Source organism: Bactrocera latifrons, unplaced genomic scaffold (genome assembly GCF_001853355.1).
Source record: "Bactrocera latifrons isolate USDA-ARS-PBARC rearing strain unplaced genomic scaffold, ASM185335v1 scaffold_95, whole genome shotgun sequence".
Taxonomy (NCBI): Eukaryota; Metazoa; Arthropoda; class Insecta; order Diptera; family Tephritidae; genus Bactrocera; species Bactrocera latifrons.
This window is the reverse complement of record NW_017537656.1, coordinates 389615-408998: the sequence shown is the minus strand read 5'-3', so window position 1 is coordinate 408998 and position 19384 is coordinate 389615. Positions and strand designations below refer to the sequence as shown.

The 19384-nt window shown below is 39.0% G+C and overlaps 3 protein-coding genes across 3 annotated transcripts; 2 read left to right on the top strand and 1 right to left on the bottom strand.

Moving 5' to 3' along the window:
• The first annotated feature begins 2314 nt into the window (after nt 1–2314).
• LOC108977758 lies at nt 2315–4140 on the top strand. Its single transcript, XM_018947622.1, has 2 exons — nt 2315–2377; nt 2456–4140. Exons 1-2 carry the CDS (start codon nt 2350–2352, stop codon nt 4099–4101), a joined length of 1674 nt encoding a protein of 557 aa, XP_018803167.1. The 5' UTR covers nt 2315–2349; the 3' UTR covers nt 4102–4140.
• A 9015-nt stretch (nt 4141–13155) lies between these two features.
• Nucleotides 13156–15302, top strand: LOC108977757 (chromatin modification-related protein eaf-1-like). The gene is made up of 2 exons (XM_018947621.1): nt 13156–13274; nt 13410–15302. Exons 1-2 carry the CDS (start codon nt 13253–13255, stop codon nt 15185–15187), a joined length of 1800 nt encoding a protein of 599 aa, XP_018803166.1. The 5' UTR covers nt 13156–13252; the 3' UTR covers nt 15188–15302.
• Nucleotides 15303–17202: 1900 nt separating this feature from the next.
• Nucleotides 17203–17931, bottom strand: LOC108977751. The gene is made up of 2 exons (XM_018947612.1): nt 17854–17931; nt 17203–17778 (listed from the first exon to the last, which is right to left on the bottom strand). The coding sequence occupies exons 1-2, from the start codon at nt 17879–17881 to the stop codon at nt 17444–17446; spliced, it is 363 nt and encodes a 120-aa protein (XP_018803157.1). The 5' UTR covers nt 17882–17931; the 3' UTR covers nt 17203–17443.
• Nucleotides 17932–19384: the final 1453 nt, after the last annotated feature.

Genomic DNA, 19384 nt, shown 5'->3' with positions numbered 1-19384 from the left:
ATTCTTCTTCTTCTTGATTGGCGTAGACACCGCTTACGCGATTATAGCCGAGTTAACAACAGCGCGCCAGTCGTTTCTTCTTTTCGCTACGTGGCGCCGATTAGATATTCCAAGTGAAGCCAGGTCCTTCTACACTTCGTCCTTCCAACGGAGTGAAGGTCTTCCTCTTCCTCTGCTTCCCCCGGCGGGTACTGTGTCGAATACTTTCAGAGCTGGAGTATTTCGTCCATCCGGACAACATGACCTAGCCAGCGTAGCCGCTATCTTTTAATTCGCTGAACTATGTCAATGTCGTCGTATATCTCGTACAGCTCATCGTTCCATCGAATGCTATATTCGCCGTGGCCAACGCGCAAAGGACCATAAATCTTTTGAAGGAAAGAGATTACGGTAGCGAAAATACATATAATATTTTTTGACTAAATCAAAGCAAGACAAGCCAATATTTTCGCTCGAAGTTTTTTTACAACATAAACATTTATTTATTTATACGCTAGGTGATTTATTTCACTGTCACTACTAAAGCTCCCCTTTAAGCCTCAGCATTTATTATTTTACCTCTATAAAGTGCGCATGAAATTTCATTCGAAACTTTTAATTAAATTCATTTACGTTTTTGTTGTAGCTATAGAAAACCTTAGCCCAATATATTGTTTGAACCTATGACAACTTGACAGTGTTGGCGAATAAAAAACGGATTCCATTGATAACCCGTAAACCAATCTCTACAGGGATCTTAAAATATTGTCAACGTTTTTGCGGCACGACAGAAATACTTCTTTAAATAATTATAGCGTTAACAGGCCGTGGATGGCTAAAAATTTGATTTCATTTCAAGATATTTCCATGACGAAAACACTGCCTGTCTTTCTTGGCCGTGTTTGGAGTGCGTTTCTCAAAAATTATTGGCATATTGGTAAATAAATGTTATACTGTGTTAACAGCATAATAAACTACAATCAGTTGCTAACGCGGAATGTTGTACAAAAATACAAGTAAGGACCCATAAGTATAAATAAACTCGAGAGACCGGCTGCGCAGTATTTTGCAGTGGCAACTACAAATACTTAAACATTTCTTCACCGTTGTATGAAGAAAGGGTGCTAAATAATAAGACAAGAAATGGAAATTAAAAATTTAAATAAAGCAAACACGCACCTTAGTAAATGTATGTGTATGTGTGCGTGTGTGCACGAATAAATATATTAAACCGGCAGGATAATGAAACAAGTATTAAAATTATGAGAGCGAAAACAAAATTCGACAAAATACATGTGTATGTACCTTAAGGCGGAACGATTTATAAGGAGCCGAAAAAAGGGAAAAGTCTCGTATGCGGGAAATATTGTATATATTAGTCAGACTGACTAAGTTTGCCTAAGAGACTATTGGTCTAAAAGTGGTTTCGAGCCAGCGGTGTTTTAAGCCCAAGTTTTTTCGACATCAAACAATGTTTTTTGCCAGTTTTTGAGTTATCCGTAAGCAATTTAATGGGTCTGGTAGTGAACGTGGGCAAGTCGAAATATTTTCTGGCATCAAAAAAAAAAAACAGCCGTCAGTAACAATATCAGCCTCGAAATGGAATGGACGCGGAATAGCTCGTGCCAGCAAGTGTTACTTCGGAAGGAGTAGGTAATTGAGCAGTAAGGTTTTCTCCCGACGAAAAAAGACCAAACTTTACAAGTCACTCATCATCTTCGTTCTGGTATATGATGCCGAGGCATGGACGATAACAAAACCTGATTTTGAGAAAAACGGAACGATGAACTGTACGAGAAATATGACGACAGGGAAATAGTTCTGCGAATTAAGAGATCGCGCCATACGCTGGCCATGTCATGTCGTCCGTATGGATGAAAATGCTTCAGCTCAGAAAGTATTCAACGCAGTACCTGCCAGAAAGCAGAGGACGAGGAAGACCAGAGAGAGAAGGAGCTGGCTATTGATTACTTGTCGGGATCGCTCAAAAGGACTAACTATATCACATACATATCTCGCACACAACTCTTACACACAGTTTTTTTAAACTTCGCCTTAAAATCGTTGGCTTCGGCAAAGTTCTTCAGAATAATCCGCAGACCCACTCTAGTATGCACATATGTATGTGCGAGTAAGGCTTATGACGCCGATTTCAAATTTTGTCAGATGCACACACCTTCAAATTGAAATTCGAATTTACGAGTGAATATACGAAATACGTTAGCCACAAAAAGGGCTAAAAATAAGTAACTCACTCAATACGAATAATTAGCTGACTCAGCAAATGGCTGTACATTTAAATTCTATATAAAACCCCGAATTTGAAGCGAGTGCGCGCATTGAGGAAACGAACGTGCTGATGAAAAGACAATGAAATTGCTTGTGATATTTGCCGCAGGTCTGTTACAGGGTGTGATAACTTGTGAAAAGCTAATAAAATTATTTACTTTCTTTCCTTGCATATTTGTCGCCGCAGCGCTGCTTGGCGTGCAAGCAGTACGAGTGCCGTATGTAGTCACCGACGCCGATGGAGAGAAATATCAAATATTACTGCCACAACAACGTCAAGGACCCGTATATAATCGTCCTGCATTTGAGTCTAAACCGAATGACTATGAAGTGTATTTAACGCCGTTGGATCATGAAGAAGTGAAGCTAGGGCGTGGCGTGAGTTTGGATAGCAGACGTCCCGTCTACGATTACAGCGCCGAAGACTATCACTGGCCGCCATATAGGCAAGATGTTGTTGGTGCAGCGCGACGCCGCGAAGATTCCGCGAAGCAATCGGACTCTGCATCCAGCGACGAAGAAGATGAAAGTAAACAGGAAAGACGTGGCAATGCGCGCAGTGGCCAACAATATGACTCGGATTCGCAGGAGCGTGAAACTGATGATGATGACGAATACAGATTGATTTTGCCGCATGCATTGCAAGGACAAGTGCATGTGCCCGGTCTAGGTGTAGTCAATGCGCCTGCCGTTAAGAAAGTTAAGGTTAAAGTGCCGCACTACGCAGATGCCTTCCTCAGACAACAAATAATTGAACAATACTTGGCTTCCCAGGGTCTAAACCCGGAAGGCTTCGATGTGCAGGGTTTGGTTGCACGCGGCCCACAAGCCGAAACAACGCGTGAACGTGGTTGGGATCTACAATACTCAGTTAATCAACAGCCGAAAGCCAGAAGATTTCCACGTCCAATTAATTTGCAACAACTCATGTATGTTACCGTGCCGGAACGTAAGCGACGTCAAGCTGTGGAAGTAAGCGCCACAACTAACTCAATCGATACCACAACAGTACCTGATGTAACCGAGACAAGTACAAACGCTGAAACGACTACAGTCATCGAGTTGGCGGAAGGTGTCACCATAACTACTGACACACCGTTGGTAGCCATGACAACATCACCAAATGCAGCACCTACTGTCGCAACGCCTTCCACTTCCGTAACTACCAGTAAACCTACAATACTACCCACAACCGAATCTGTACCAATCATACCGCTATTCGGTTACGGTTCAATATTACCAGCTGAGGTCTCGCATGTACCTTTTGCACCGCGTATACCGCGCAGCCCGACAGTACCCACTAGCAGCACCACTGAGCTTCCATTGGACGCAGTTTTGCCCTTCAATAAAGCTACAACTAGTGGTTTAAAACGACATGTGATGTCAACTTCGCACATAGTGGTAAACGGTCAGTCTGCAGGTGCTGTGCCTTTCGATGGAAAAGTCCGCACACAACTGACCAAGGTCACGCCGGTGCCACCGTTGCCAAATACGGATGTGCGTGGTCCCAAAATGTCCGACTTGTCACATATGCGTAAGGCGCGTGCTGTGAACGCAGCACCTGTAACTGCCACCGTAACGGAGGTCAATGCTCTCGCTGGGGAAGTGAAGACGGAAACAACGGCAGTCAATTGCGATATACAGTGCACCAAATTAGATTTGAACCCGGTTTGTGCATTCAATGGCGAGTGTTATCACGAATTCGCAAATCAATGTGCGATGGAGACCTACATATGCCAGCGTCCGGATTTGGGTTTCACGACAACGCCGAGAGAGCGTTGTGTTATGCATTGGCTCAAGCGTTGCAGCTCGCAAGATCTGAAGATAGAATAGTGGTTTCGCCGGAAAAAAACCAGTAAACCTTTTTTTACTTATTTTGATAAATATATATATATAATGTTCGGGAAGAAGATTCTTGAATCAAATATATTATGTAAATAGTAAAATTTCGATTATAAAAAATTCAAAAATTTAAATTTTGTTATTACTTTTATCGGAGGTCTTCCTCTACCTCTGCTTTCCGACATGACCTATCCAGCGTAGTCGCTGTTTCTTAATGCGCTGAACTATTTCAATGTCGTTGTATGTCTCGTACAGCTCACCGTTCCATCGACTGCGGTATTTGCCGTTGGCAAGGCGCGAAGAAACATAAATCTTCGGCAGAACATTTCTCTCGAAAGTACTAATGATACTAATAATATTGTTGGAAGCAAAAGTTAATACAAACCTTTAATGTAGCAGATTTCTAAACTCAGTAAATGTTGTGAAATCCAAGAATATCAAAAATTGAGGAGCAAGATATTGCCGCAATATTGAACACGTTGTTATGCAACAAATCCAAAGTGGCGTTTATAGAAGGCCCTTCAAAGTTGAACTTAGTAAGGTGGGTCAGAGTTGTTTCTCCAATAATCTTACTCCATTTTAGCTCCGCATTCTACGTGATCATACATTCCCATAATCATAATGGTTCGCATCATAAATGATAGAGATCTTTGGCATTTTGAGCGATTTTATCGGCAGTGGTAATGGTATCACTATTATTTGTATATGAATCTTACTACTAATTGAATCTCATGTAATCTTGATTAGAGCTGATCAACTACTACCGCGTAGACAGTCGCAAGATGCTTATGAATGGAGCTGAATCGTAGGAGATCTGAGGAGATCTCTGGCTCAGCAAGGTTAGTCCTCTATAGTTGTAGTCTTTCAATTAGCCATTGTTTTACCGGTGTCAAAAAGATCCTTATATAGAACAGCCGTAGAAATTAAACTTATTCTCTGGAACAGCATAATATCGTAATGAATAATACATAGGACAGAATCAATCAAATCTTAATGCATAGTACAGATATCGAAGGAATAAACGAAAAAAGACTACATCGAAGCAATAAAACCTTTCACAGATGCAGTTCTTATAACATAAGGAGGTACAAAAATACTATCCCTTTATTGAAGTAGTCCGGAGTAGTAGTTTTTCGGATATTACAGTGTTGTCTTGGGTAATATCTATGCCAAATTTCGTGAAGATAGCTTGTAAAATGAAAAAGGTTTTCACCGCAAGAACTTGATTTTGAACGGTCATGACAAAATGGACCCAGCTCATCATGACGAAGAAGAAGACGAAGAAGAAGATATATAAAAACTATATTTTTTAGCTGATTTTCTCTTTGAGATAAGATGGGGGTAGGTTATCCTGGTAGGCCAATAACCCGCGCTTAACACGAATTTTAACAGACTCTGCGGGACTATCGATACCTTCTCCAGTGTATGCCGTGGAGACATTTGGTGCTTGCAGCGTAGTTTTGCCAATGCGGGATAAGTGCACAAGAGATATTCCATTGTTTCCACGATGCCCTGTTCTAGATATTTCCTGCAATCTTCTCGATATTTTAGCCCCACCCTGCGGTCGAGTGTCCATGTTGAGTTTTTAATTCGGGGGTCTCTACTCCTAGCTTTTTATACCTACTGCCAGGTACGTCATTACTAATGGCCGTTGTATAACCCACCTCACCTACATACTTCTGAGGATGCATATAAAGCCTTCCATCATAAGGGGCTAATTGAGAAAATACCTCAGTTTCGCTAGGAGTCGTTTGCCTGCATTGTAACGACTCCGACAGGAGCCAGCTTGAGATCTTGAATTTTAAGAAGACATCCTTTGCCCAGTCGACACCCGCGCGGACTATTTAGCTAAGAGAAATTTTTGCCGACCCCTTTGTTACATACTTACAATGTCATGTTTGGGGTACAAAAAAGATGGAGGACAAGAAAGGCTCGCTAAAAATCCACCGAGCTCATTCACACTAAAGAAATACAATATGGAATTCTTCTCAATCGTATCACCAGTTGCTTTGCGGAACTGGGGTCTAAAACTGGCCTTCAAAATATCCATAAATTTGAAGATAACTATATTGAAGATAACTGAAAGAAAGGCAACTGCGTTAAGATCAAATAAACATAAAATTCGTTGAACTGTGGTGTCTATTGATTGGAAGAATTCTCGAAGGGCTTTAAGCTTCAATTTTAAAATCAGAATACAATGGAATATTTTAAGTTGGTAGTCTCCTCGCTAATTAAGCAACTGAACTGTGAATTGGTAATCTCGTGCAAAGTTCTATAGTTTGTGATCAAGGTCAAAACTAGGGTCAAAAGTTCTTGATAAAAAATTTCAAAATGCACAGCTTTAAAAATTATATATATTATTAATAAATAAGTATGCTTGCAGTATATCTATTATATATATATTTACAATTCAATAAAACTGTATTAAAAAAAATTAATACTTAAAAATATTGCGTGATATAAATATAAAAAAATTGTAGCATGACATTTTTTTTAAATAAACTTAATTATTATAAAAAATGTAATTATTTCACTCCGTTCACTTTAGCACCAACACCGCTTTTTTCTTTCCACGGAAAAAGTCGCATGCAATATTTTATCTCATGCGATAAGGAAAAATATCGCTGACCTGCATATTACCGCAGGCAAATGATCACATAGCGCGTATAATTTTTTGTTTTTTTTTTTTCTTTTGAAAACTAAATGATTTTTTCGTATGCAGAAAAAATATTCTTTTCTTTTTTCTTTTTCAAAACCAACAACAAATTTTTAGTGGCAATGTGAATGCTGTTCACTTCTTCGTGTTGTGACAGTCGATACAGCGTGCTTTACCGTTTGCTGACTTCCACTGTGCGCTGCGCTGCTTATCGTAAGGAAAATCATCATCATAGTAATGTTGTTGCTGTTGTTGTTGTTGACCATGCTGCTGCTGCTGGTGTTGATTGCTAACAAGCGCCCAGCTGGTTGTTTTGGTGACGGTGATGTGAAAGAGCGCTGCAAATTATAACGGTAGAGAGGGTTTATTAAAGTTTAAAAATTTGTTAAAATTAATAATTATAAATTTAAAAAATAATTTAAACGAATTAAAAACACTTAATTAATTAAAAAAAATAATACATTTTAAATTAATTTAAAAAATTAAAATAATTAAAAAATTAAAATAATTAAAAAAAATAAAAAGAGAAGATTAAAAAAAAATAAAAAATAATTTAAAAAATATATATTTTTTATAAAAAATTAAAATAATTAAAAAATTAAAATAATTGCAAAAAACAGAAAAAATAATTACTTAGGCAGAGAAAGGCGGTGAAGTACTTCATGATCTTAGCCTGTTTTCTACGCGTTGTAAAGAAAAACTTAATTTTTTGCAATTTTGTCATTGACTATGTAGTGGCCTCTTCTTCCGTTCGCTGCTTGCAATGTAAGTGTTAACGATCCTCAAGCAATTCAAAGCTTTTATATTTTCACACTGCCCTTATTTGTAGTTGTTTGCTGTGACGCAAATCGGTTAGGAATTTCATTTTGTTTTTGCCACTTTTCACATCCATTTGCTTTATTTTGCGCCAAATGTCGTGTGGTACCACAAGACTTGCTGCTCGTTTATTTCATGCAATAATAAAAGAATATTAATAACAAATTAACTTTTTTCTTTAATATTGGCACAATCGTGTGCTCAATCGGCACACATATTTTATATATACAAATTTATATATATGTATGTATTAGTGCGTGTTTGTTACATTCGCCCCTGTTCAAGCTGGGTGTGCTTTGGTTGATTTGGCTAATTTGCCTTCTGACGCGAAGAAATGCATATATTATATTGCTGGCCAAAGCAACGTTGTCAAGACGGACTTTCGTAAGATTGTTTGTTGTTTTTGTTGGGTTTCGTTAACACGCATACATATTTGTACTAATACTGAGTTAAGGTGCGTTCACATAAATATTCCGTGCCATAAGTGACCAGAAATTAGAAAACTTGGAGGCCTTACGGACCGATTTTAATTAAAATTTCAAATGAGCAACAGTTCATCCATCAACTAATCGATTAGCATGATACGATAGCGCTCGCCATTGACTATCATGTTCTCACCGGCATAACTGATTGATGAAATATGGACCGTACTTGAAACTTTTCAAGAGCCCATAGAGCGAAGCGATGCCACCTGAAAAAGTCGAGCGGCATAAGCTGTCTTTTACACGACTTCAATCTAAGATCTCGACGCAGGATGTGAAAAGTCGTTCCATAAATCCGAGTTGCTACGAACGGCGCCGAATTGTCTCTCCACCATCTTCGTGTACACTCTCAGTTATGGCTGCTATATTTTCTTCAGTGTGTGCTGGACGGGGTCTATTCGGTAGAATATTATCCAATGGGTCTCAATATGGGTGATGGTGTTGCGAGTAGTACAATTAGTAGGCCGTTTATGTTGACTATAAGTTGAGCGAAGAGCGCGAAACACATTCTTAACAGAACTTGAATTATTGTAATAGAATTTAGCTTACAAATCGCTACGTTACGTTGTTCACGCGTAAGTCTTTTCATGACTATTGAATAAAGTGCCTCTGACTTTTTTCATTCACTGGATGCTAGATCGGGCTTCAGCTCTAAGTATTAGTGAAAACTACTTTGATGTTTAGTTATAAATTGAGTATCTCAAAAGTTTTAGTCCTCACCTTCTTTTAGATTTGAAGTCGGAAATGCATTTTTAATATTGAAATTCCCGGCCGAAATCGGAAAGTATTTTTTCACCGATATACGAACTAATTTCAAAGGGACTCAGTTTTCACTTTATTTTTGTTCTTCAAGTAGTTTTGAAGATTGCATAGAAATATCGATTTATTTCTGACATATATCCTGACGCCGATCTAACGAAATTATTTCCTGTTATTTTGTGATCTCGTGAATCTCTTCTTCCACGCTTTTATTAATAATAACTTCGTATAGTCGGCCAACATAGCTCTAAGTTTCGTTAGCTAAGTTTATATCAACTTTATTTACGCATAATTTTCTGTATAGAAGTTACATTCAAGCGTACTTATTGTAATGATCAATCCGGGATCCACAGGACAAGCGCTAGATTGCAAGAAGGCGACGAACTATCCCCGGATGAAATTATGGTAATGTTGCATTCTATAAGAAACTCATCGGTTTTACAGTTTCCAGCAATTCTGCCATATAATGGCTATTGTCGAAGCTGTCAGAAGGAAGAAGGAGAGGAGATTATGCTACGTTAATGTAAGGCATGTATAGGACTATATTCACAACTAAAAGCACAGGGTTTCTTGACAACATTTTGGAGGTTGAACAGATAAAATTTTTAAAACTGTTTACGTTGGTGAACTTCTTCAGAAGCATGGGATGGTTCAGAGTTGAGACCAGTGAATGTGGGGATTTTAACGAGTCAATTTAAAAGTCTAAGCCGCTACTAGAATTAACTCCATAACCTTCAAAAGGAGCAAGTATAAATTTGATATAATCAAGAATTTCACGTGTTGATAAAATATTGCTTTGACTTGATGATGAGTTTCCGGACACTGCCTCAGTAAAATCAACCATCAAGTATGGGAATCGTAAGTTTAGAAGTAGTAAAATAACCACCGACGTGGATAACAAAAAGTTCCATAAAGTAATGATGGATGATCACAAAATTAAGTTGCTTGAAATAGAAGGTCCTGTGCAAAGCGCACTCTCGTCTCGGCTCGAGCTCACTTCTGACTAAAACAACGACGAGTTGAGGATCTGGAGCAATGTTTGGAAATGTACAAGCTTAAAAAGCCCGAGTTTTTGCATGGATATATGACAATGGATCAAACATCGCTTCATCATTTCACATCGGGGTCCAATCGACAGTCATATGAGTGGTCTGTGCACGATGAGCTCGCTCTAAAGAGTGGAAAAACGCAAAAGTCGGTTGGCAAGATTATGGACTCTCTTGGAATATAATTTCTTGAATTCTTTGAGAAAGAAAGAAACATAAACAGCAACTATTATAAAGTATTATTGGACCGTTTGACGAAGTCGCCGAAAACTACCGCATTTGAAGGAAAAGAAAGTGCTGTTTCACTAAAACAATGCACCGTGTCACAAATCAGTGAAAACGATGGCAAAAGTAAATAAATGGGACTTCGAGTGTCTTCCGCATTCATCGTAGTCTCCAGATTTGGTCCACTCTCGGAAACAAGAGCGTTCGCTGGGAAGAAATTTTCGTCGAATGAAGAGGTGATCGCCGAAGTTGAGTCCTATTTTGAACCAAACAACAACTCGTACTACGAAATGGTATCATCCTTGAAGGGAACTATCTTGAGTAAAAAAAGAAACGAATTTTGTCATCAACATTTTTTTACTGTGGTAGGCCAGCACTCACACAGCCACTCTTTAAAATTGCATACCTTCAAAAAAGTTATGTTTAACAAATTGAAAGAACAAGTAAAACGCCTAAAAGTATGCTCAAGTAAATTACAACTCTACTGCAAATAATTGGTTTTGTTTATATTTCGCCAAAATTAGCAGACGCACTAAATAAAATTTGCTTAAATTAAACAAAGCAAAAAAATGTTTTCGTGTCTCACTTGAAACTGGTTCTTGTTGTTATTCCACTTCGTTCTTTTCATATATATCAGCCACTTAACGCAGTTTATTTTTTGCAAAGACATTTATGATTAACAGTCAATTTAGTAGCAATTAATTATGTGTACTTGAGAGCAATCGTTGTCGAACGCTGGCGCTTGTTGTGAGTGATCATGCTCAGTGATCTTCTTGAGACACGAGCAACTCAATTCCAAAGCGATTATAACATTTTGACTAAACATTTCGTATATTTCAATTAAATTTGACTTTGTCGGCATTTACTAATAAATATGTTAATTGAATGGGTTCTTTGACGCGCTGCCGACTTCTGTTGCTCGAATCGCACAACCGTTAATGTGTAGCAAGTTCGTGAGTAATGTGGTGTTGTTCCGATTACTTTTTATCAGCAAACGGGGTTGAGGTGGCAACGATCTTCTTGTGAGCCAGCTTTTGCGTAGAAGAATTCATCATACATAAAAGCTATTTAAAGCTCAATGAGCCATTCCAGAAGGTTGACCCCATTCACAAGATTACACCGTTGCGTTGAATAAAGGTAAAGATCGGTTCGTGCGACAGATCATGCGCTGCGCGCAGTATTCGTTCGGTCGGCATAATCGCCTAGTAGAGTTGGCCACCGATACCTGCTATCACAAGAAATTTTCATCCAGCGATGAAGCTCACTTTTGTGCTGAATGGCACTTGGAGTGAAGACACAAACCATTGCTGAAACGCTGGAGAAGGAAAATCTTGGTCAAGAAAAAAAAAAAAAAAAATTAAGAAAAGTGGAGGGAATACACTCAGAATCGGAGTTTCATCCAAATTTGATCAACAAAAAATCTTTTATTCTTACCAATATTGATAATTTTTCAAAGTGCTATGGAAAATCTATAAGTGTGTTTTGGTCATACAAAGTTTAAAAAGGTGGTGCTATTCAAAGATGGTACACTGATAATAGCAACCCTACAACTCTTCGATACCATTTTTGTAGTAGGAATTGTCCTTTGCTTCAAAATAGACCCAAGTTACGGCGATCACCGCTTCGTTCAACAAAATTGTGTCCTAGAAAGCATTTTTTTAGACCTGAGAATAGAAAATAGTCACTGAGAACCGTATACTCGAGCTCGGATGACAGACGATTGGACTTCAGTGTGAAATAATGGTGCCATGTTTTATTCATTGTCAGATATCGACGAAAAAACTTGGGTTTATTAGTCTTGAGCATTTCCAAACACTGCTCCGAATCATCAACAAATGAGCGAAAAGGGCGCCACCCACTTACTACAGAGCTTTCTCATACCAAATATTCGCGTGAATGGTATGATTTACATGTTCAGTTGATGGCTAAAGAGTATCAGCTATCTCCAACAACTTCATTTTACCGTCATCTAGACTTATTTTGTGGCCTTTTTTGTTGTTTTCTCCGCAAACAGCTTTTTTGGGGTGTCCACTGCATACATCGTCTGCAGTGCTCATTTCGCCGCGTCGAAACATAGCATACCAATCCCTGGTGGTGGATTTTCCTGAGGCAGTGTCTGGAAACTCGTAATCAGGCCAAGTTTTTGCTTCAACTGTATTTTTTCACTTCAAAAAGCCATATTTTATCAACACTCAAAAATCCTTTTTATCCATTTTTTCCACTATAACAAAATGATATAATAATTCACAAACTGTTGATCTGACAGCTGTCAAATTTTTAATGCGGCTTTTAAAGGTTACTACTAAAAATTATATGGATTTAATTCTAGTAGCGCCATCTTATTGTCAAGCCGAAGACTTTTCTATTGATCTGTGACCTATTACGTGAAGCGAGAGGCTATAATTTTATGAAGACAAGAAATGTCAAAAAAAAAAAATAAATAAATAAAAAAAAACACAAATCGGAGTATAAATAAATAAAATAAAAAAAAATAAATAAATAAATAAATAAAAAAAAAAAAACACAAATCGGAGTAAATGCAGCATTTAAGGAAATTAAGATAAAAAATATATTTTACTTGTAAATATGTTTTATCATAGTCTCAAATAAAATTTGGTGTTGCTAACCGCTTTCAATAAAAATATTAATACATTTTGTAAACTCACAAACATTTCTCAGTACATTTATAAATGTAAAAATGCTTGAAAATAAATCAACAATAAAAAAACAGCGCCATTGGAGCAGAAAAATTATTGCTACGCTCCGAAAGAGCCTAATGGAAATTAAACGTAATTCAAATTTTTGCAATACCTGTTTGAGATGAGTTTAAAAACATTAAAAAAAAAAAAATGAAAAAGATACGAGAATGCGAAAACGTGCAAAATTTTAACGAAAATTAATTGTAAAATATTTTGTCGCAGCAAAACGCAAGAAAATTTGCATAAAAATAAAAAAGTTTTAATTTTGGTTGATATTACAGACAAAGAAAATGAAGCGGTCACAGCTGTAAGTGCATCATTAGAGCCGATGAGCCGAAAAAATTACAAAAAACTTTCTTATTCTGACTGAGGTATAAAAAGCGCTTGCCGTCAGCAAACTGAAGCTCAGAACGTTCTCAGACGTTCGCTGTACGCATTTACACAAATTTGGAGCACAATATGAAGGTTTACTTGTTGCTGGGTAGGTCGTAAATATATTAAAACAAATTGAAATATTATTAAAATACAATTTTCTATACCAGAATTTATAAGAACAGACATTTTTTCTTAAAAACATTTTTGACTTATTAAAAACGCGTTGCATTATCAATTACAGCACTCATTGGTAGCGCTTGCGCCTACCAGATCAGCGCACAGCAGCAGAACATGGTCAGTGTGGGTCAGACGGGCCAACCAGGCCAATCTGGTCAATCGGGAAAGCCGGGTCAAGCAGGCCAACCTGGTCAGCCGGGTAGATCAGTGCCGTCGAGTCAACCGGGTCAATCGGCCCAACTGGGACAATTGGATCAAGCAGGTCAACCCGGTCAACCAGGTCAACCGGGTCAGTCAGGCCAAGCCGGGCAACCAGGCCAACCGGGTCAGCCGGGTCGATCTGGCCAATCCAGTCAACAGGCCCAAAAACCCCCACATCACAGTCATCAAGCACAAAATCAACACGCACAAGCGATTGAGCAACATGTTGGGCAACTTCTTGCGCATGGTCAGCAACATGGTTCGCACCATCAGCATGAGCAACAAGTTGTGTCCAGTCCACTGCAAGTACATCAACATATTTCACATGGACAACAACAACAAGTGCATCAGGCTCAGCAACATCAGCATCATGCCCAGCAACATCAGCATCATGGACAACAACATGAGCAGCAAGGACAGCAACATCAACATCATGGTCAGCAACATGGACATCAAGGACAACAGCATCAACATCATGGTCAACAACATGGACATCAAGGACAACAACATGAACAGCAAGGCCAGCAACATTTGTATCAAGGCCCGCAACATGTCCATCAAGGCCCTCAACAAGGCCAGCAAAATGTACACCATGGACAACAACAGCAACATCAAGGTCAGCAACATGTTGCACAGCAAGCCAAATCACAGCAGCAACAATACCAAAAAGTACCTAATGCGCCGCAACTAACGCTCACCGGCGTCGTGCAACATGTGCCCATACCGCATCAGAACTATAAGGTGCCCAATCGCGTGCAACATGTTGTCGATCTGGCGCATGCGCACATACCACAAGTGCTGAACTATCACAAGTTGCACAAGAATGACGTGAATCCCGTTGTTGTTGCTGGCAAAGCAGTAAAAGTGCCCGTGATACCGCCGAACGTGCAACAAATTGTGGAACATGTACACACACACGTTCCACAAGTAGTAAATCACCATATACAACAACAAAAACAATCGGAGGTTGTGCAAAATCAACAAGATGCCAATGTCAACAAGGAACAACAACAACCAGTGGCTGGAGTACAAGGTGCTATTGTTGCGCGCAGTCAGTCGGTCGCGGTGCCACCACAAGTGCAACAAATTGTCGAACATGTGAACAAACACATACCACAAGTGATCCTCTACCTAAAGGAGCAAGCACAAAAACTACAAGAGTTTATCAACAAATTTCAACAGCAACAACAGCAGCTAGCACAAGATGTTGCCAGTGAACAGCAGGCGGTGTTGCCGCAGGTACCCGCTAAAGTGCAACAAATCGTTGAACACGCGCATCAACACATTCCACAAGTGGTCAGTCATGCACAGCAACACATACAGCAAGTACAGAAACAACAGCAACAACAACAAGAGAATGAAGTGCGGCAGGTGCAAACTGTTGGACTCTCTCCAGCTGTTGCAAAGGTGCAATCTTCCGTCCCCGCAAATGTAGCGCCAGTTGTCAATCAAGCACAGCAAGTGCAAAACCAACAACAGGGTGTTGTACAGCCGGTACAGGGTGTTATAGTACCACAGCAGGTTCATAAAAGAGTCTATACTGTGCAACAAGGTGTCACGAAACAACCGAATCAACCAAATCAGGCACCGAATCCTGCTGCTGGTGTGGCTGGGCAGCTAACCGTTGAAGTTCAGCTGTGAACGCCGAAATATTGTTTCAATGCTTCGATTTTCCAAACACTGTTTCATAAGATTTCGTTTAGTAAAAAATCACTGCCTTCATTTTTGATATAAATTTTTTTCTGAAACACGCAAAGACACTTTTGTTTTATTTACTTTTCCATTTTGATATGGATGGAGTAACATCCTTTGACATCGGTGAAACTTTGACTTTCGATTTTGAAGCGCTTAGAGCTCTGCATGAACTCGTTTAACGTTGCAGTACACTTTTCCATACAATTTAATGAGCTTTCGTTATTCCCATGCCTTTTTTGCTCTCTAAGCAAAAGTCTCTAAGACTAAGTAAGATCCAAAGTTCCGAATCTTCCACACTTTTCCTTAAAATCCCATGATAATCCGTGAGTCTGGAGCTTCTGAGAAAGTATCGTAAGTAAGGAATTTTCAAAAGTCATAAAGCTTAGGAATCCAATCTCGCTCACAAAATTAAACATCCCTATACTGTTGACTTGAAGATACTGTGTCAGGTGGAACTCTATATATATGAGGTTGTCAAAAAAGTCTTGCGGTATAGCGCATAGTTCTAGTTTTATTCCTCGCATCGGGTCATGCTATACCTTTTTGGAAAGCTCATTTCACGCGCTAACACGTGTTTGATTAATTTTCGTTTCTTTTAAGTTGTTTTCGACGGTTTTCAAGCATAAATCGGCCGATACTGCTGCAATTTCACGTTCGATATTCGGCCGAAGTTCAACAGACGTCGCTGGCTTATTGGCATAGACCATAGGATAGGGTCATTTCGTGCGATAACACGTTCACCAAACTTGATTTTCAATAAAACGGAACTATTGGAACCACATATTGTCCAAGTTCATATCGTTCAATTTGGGCCAAAAATATTTGGTTATCATTGAGCGGTAGCGATTCCCATTCACAGTAATGTACGGCAACAAAGCGTAATTTTATCCAGATGCAATGGTAACTCATGAATTAAGTGTGGATTGCTGCCTGACTAATAATGCATACTTTGTTTATTGAAGAAGCCATTCAGCCAGAAATTCGTTGAAAATCCGGGTCATTTTCAGGTTTTTGCTCAGTAGAATTCACGAACACACAACGATTCTGGTGGTCAAGTGGCTATCTAAAAAACAATAGTAGGGTTATTCATTTGAAGGCATGTATTTAAATTCATGTATACAAACGAAATATTTATCGAGTTTCCAACCATAAAATCCAAGAAGCATATATGACTTCAGTTAATTTTTCCGGAACATCTAGTGAAACTTGGTAAAGTATAAGCTAAAATTGGAAATTGTTCTCTCAGCTTGGAGACCGGAAAAAATGGGTTCGCAGAGGTTTGTTCAACATGTATCGCATATCAGTTTATTTTCGGTATAGCCTTCCGAACCTTCTTCGTTTCAGTTTCTATCTCCTCAATTGTGTGAAAACGGCGTTACCGTATTATCCTTTGAAGTTTGCTAAACAGCACGGAGCCAAATCAGGCAAATAGGGGCGATTATGCAACGACATGAAACGAATTTGTGGTAAAAAAGTAGCAAAGAAGCAATGAAGTTGAACCTGTTGAATTTGAGCGATTTTGAAGCTTTCGAGACTTCATGTGTTCGCTCCACAAAATGCTTTATCAAATTATTCAGTCTGACGTACTATAAATCGTCACTATCGGCGATCTCTCTAACTGTCAATCGACGATTTTCTAGCAATAAATTTTTGAAGTATCCCTCGTCAGTAAAGGTTGATGGTCATCCAGAGCGTCCAGACTTTACAAAAACACGTGTAATTTGGAGATAATTAATCTTTTAACAAACAGACTTCTGGGAATTATTATACACGGTTCTACCCATCGTGAAAAAAATGTAACTGCCTTCCTGATAATGTAGCCCGCGAGAATTCAAAATTCACGATACTTTTTGTAGCAATCTCATTGGGCTTTTGTTTCGAAATAGAATATATCAAATTCTCTTCTACATAAGTAACTATTTGTCTTTCGAAATAATATAAAAAAGTTTTTGTATACATATTGAAAATTTATATTTTTATCTAACTTAGAGCTAGTTTGGTTTTTGAGAAGAAACTTCCCAATCTAAGGAAAAATTTTAGTTGAAAGTGAAAAGGTAAATCCATATGTGATAACATGAATTTCTTAATCTAACACATATTTCCATCAAATTTGCTGAACTTTGTTTTACCAAGCTTTCAGCTGCCCATTTTACATTGCTTGAGTTCATCAACTGGTCATTGTCGATATTCCTGTGTCTCAACTTAACCATAAATGCGCGCGTCTTGTGCAGTGGCTTCTTGTGGTCTAAAGACTTGTGCGAGTATGTGTTTGGTATCCAAAACATTGCCATACTTAGGCACCTTAACCTTCACGGCTTGTAGAACGGACTGTGAGACGACGCCTACTCCCGGTAATGGCGCTGGACCACCAGGCGGTAATAGAATAACTTCCTCGCTACTAGATACAGAAGAAATGGAATCTGGCACCGGTATGATTGGTTGAGGCTGTCCGCCAGGTGTAATCAGTAGCTCCTCACTCGATGCCGACGAGATGGAGTCGACAACGCGTACTCTGTATGCGTTGGCGTATAGGATGACTGTGTGCAGAATGAGAAGTAAATAAAAGTATTGAGGTTAAAAGGTCAGCACAATAATATTGATTATTTACTTACTGGTTACAAAAGTCACAAGGAATTTCATGTTGTTGCTTTAAGTAAACGCAGTTCTTAACTGTCTTAGTTGAGTTGCAACTGAAACTCTTTTATATAGTGGATAGTGAGCTCGCGTTGCAGCTAACGCCCCGCCTAAAAAAGTCTTAAAATTAACTTATTTGATGGGATTTTTGTACTCTTTGCATTATTGGTAAGCTTAGTCGGTTATGAAAACTTTCATTTCCATTTTTCAGAACTTTCGAATTCCTCGCACGATTTATACTACTGCATAACGCTCGACAGCCGAACACGCGCTGGGTATATCAAAACCACGCGCCGGCCGCCGCTCGTGTCTTAATGCCAATATATAATTTTATTTATGTATTCTGCTATAACTTTAAATTTGGTACTTTTTCGATGTCTTCGTCTGTCTGCTGTCTTAGTGAATCAAATGTGATCTTTTTTCGCACACCCACTTTGTTACTCATCCATTTACATGTGGTATGTAAATGAGATTGAGGGTAAGTCGCTCCAAACAGGTTGGGCATTATTTGAATTGATTTTTCGTTTATCATTTAAATTGATATTAAATTACGATTTTATTATCTTTTCACTGTGCCATATTAGTGTGTGGCCTGAGCAGCCGACTAGGTTAGGTTAGGTGGCCGATCAAAGATCGTACTTGGCCCACTATATGTAGACCTGTGTGAGGTAATAGAAAAAAAGACAATCGATGTTATTGACAGCTAAGGTAGACACTCCTTGGTCAGCCCTGAACGCACTGTTAATGACTTAAAGCTATTATCGCCGCTCTGCTATTTGAATGGATGGTCACTTCTCCGGAGGAGGCTGCACTTCGGAGCAGTAAATCTACTACTTCCTTAATAACTGCAACCTTGGCCTGGAAGATACTGTAATAGTCAGGAAATCTGAAACTGAAGGTGTCCTCTAACGGCTGATTCCCACCCACAACTCCCTCGACGGTATATGGGTAAAGAAGAAGTCGCTTGACTTCGGCTTAGCGACTCCATGATCCAAGAGATCCGGTATGTAGTTAAAGTGAGTGAGGATTCCCGAGTGTCCAGACTCATGTTCTTTTAGGCACCCAGATCCTTTGGGACTGATGGCAACTTTCGCAGCCATTCACTACCCGACGATGTCCACGGACAATATGTGCAGGATGGCATTAAGTGCCATGTTTGGAGTGAAGCTGAGTGCACCGCATATGCTGATGAACGCTCTCGAGTTTCTTTGCCTGTGTGAACTTTTCTAGAGTGCTCCACCACATAAAGACCATAGAACATAAAGGGCTTGACAATTGTGTCGTAGAGCTATAGGACCACTTATGGTGAGAGACCCCACCTTTTGCCAATGACTCCTCTACAGCAGTTCAAGGCAATCGATGCCTTTTTTCATTTCTCTTCGATATTCGGCTTCCACGAAAGTTCCTATCTAGGATAAGACTTAGATATTTCTCTGTATCCGCTACTTGTAAAAGAAGAAAAAAATCTTCAATACATAGTTTTGCAGATTTTTCTTAGAAGCTCAGTCA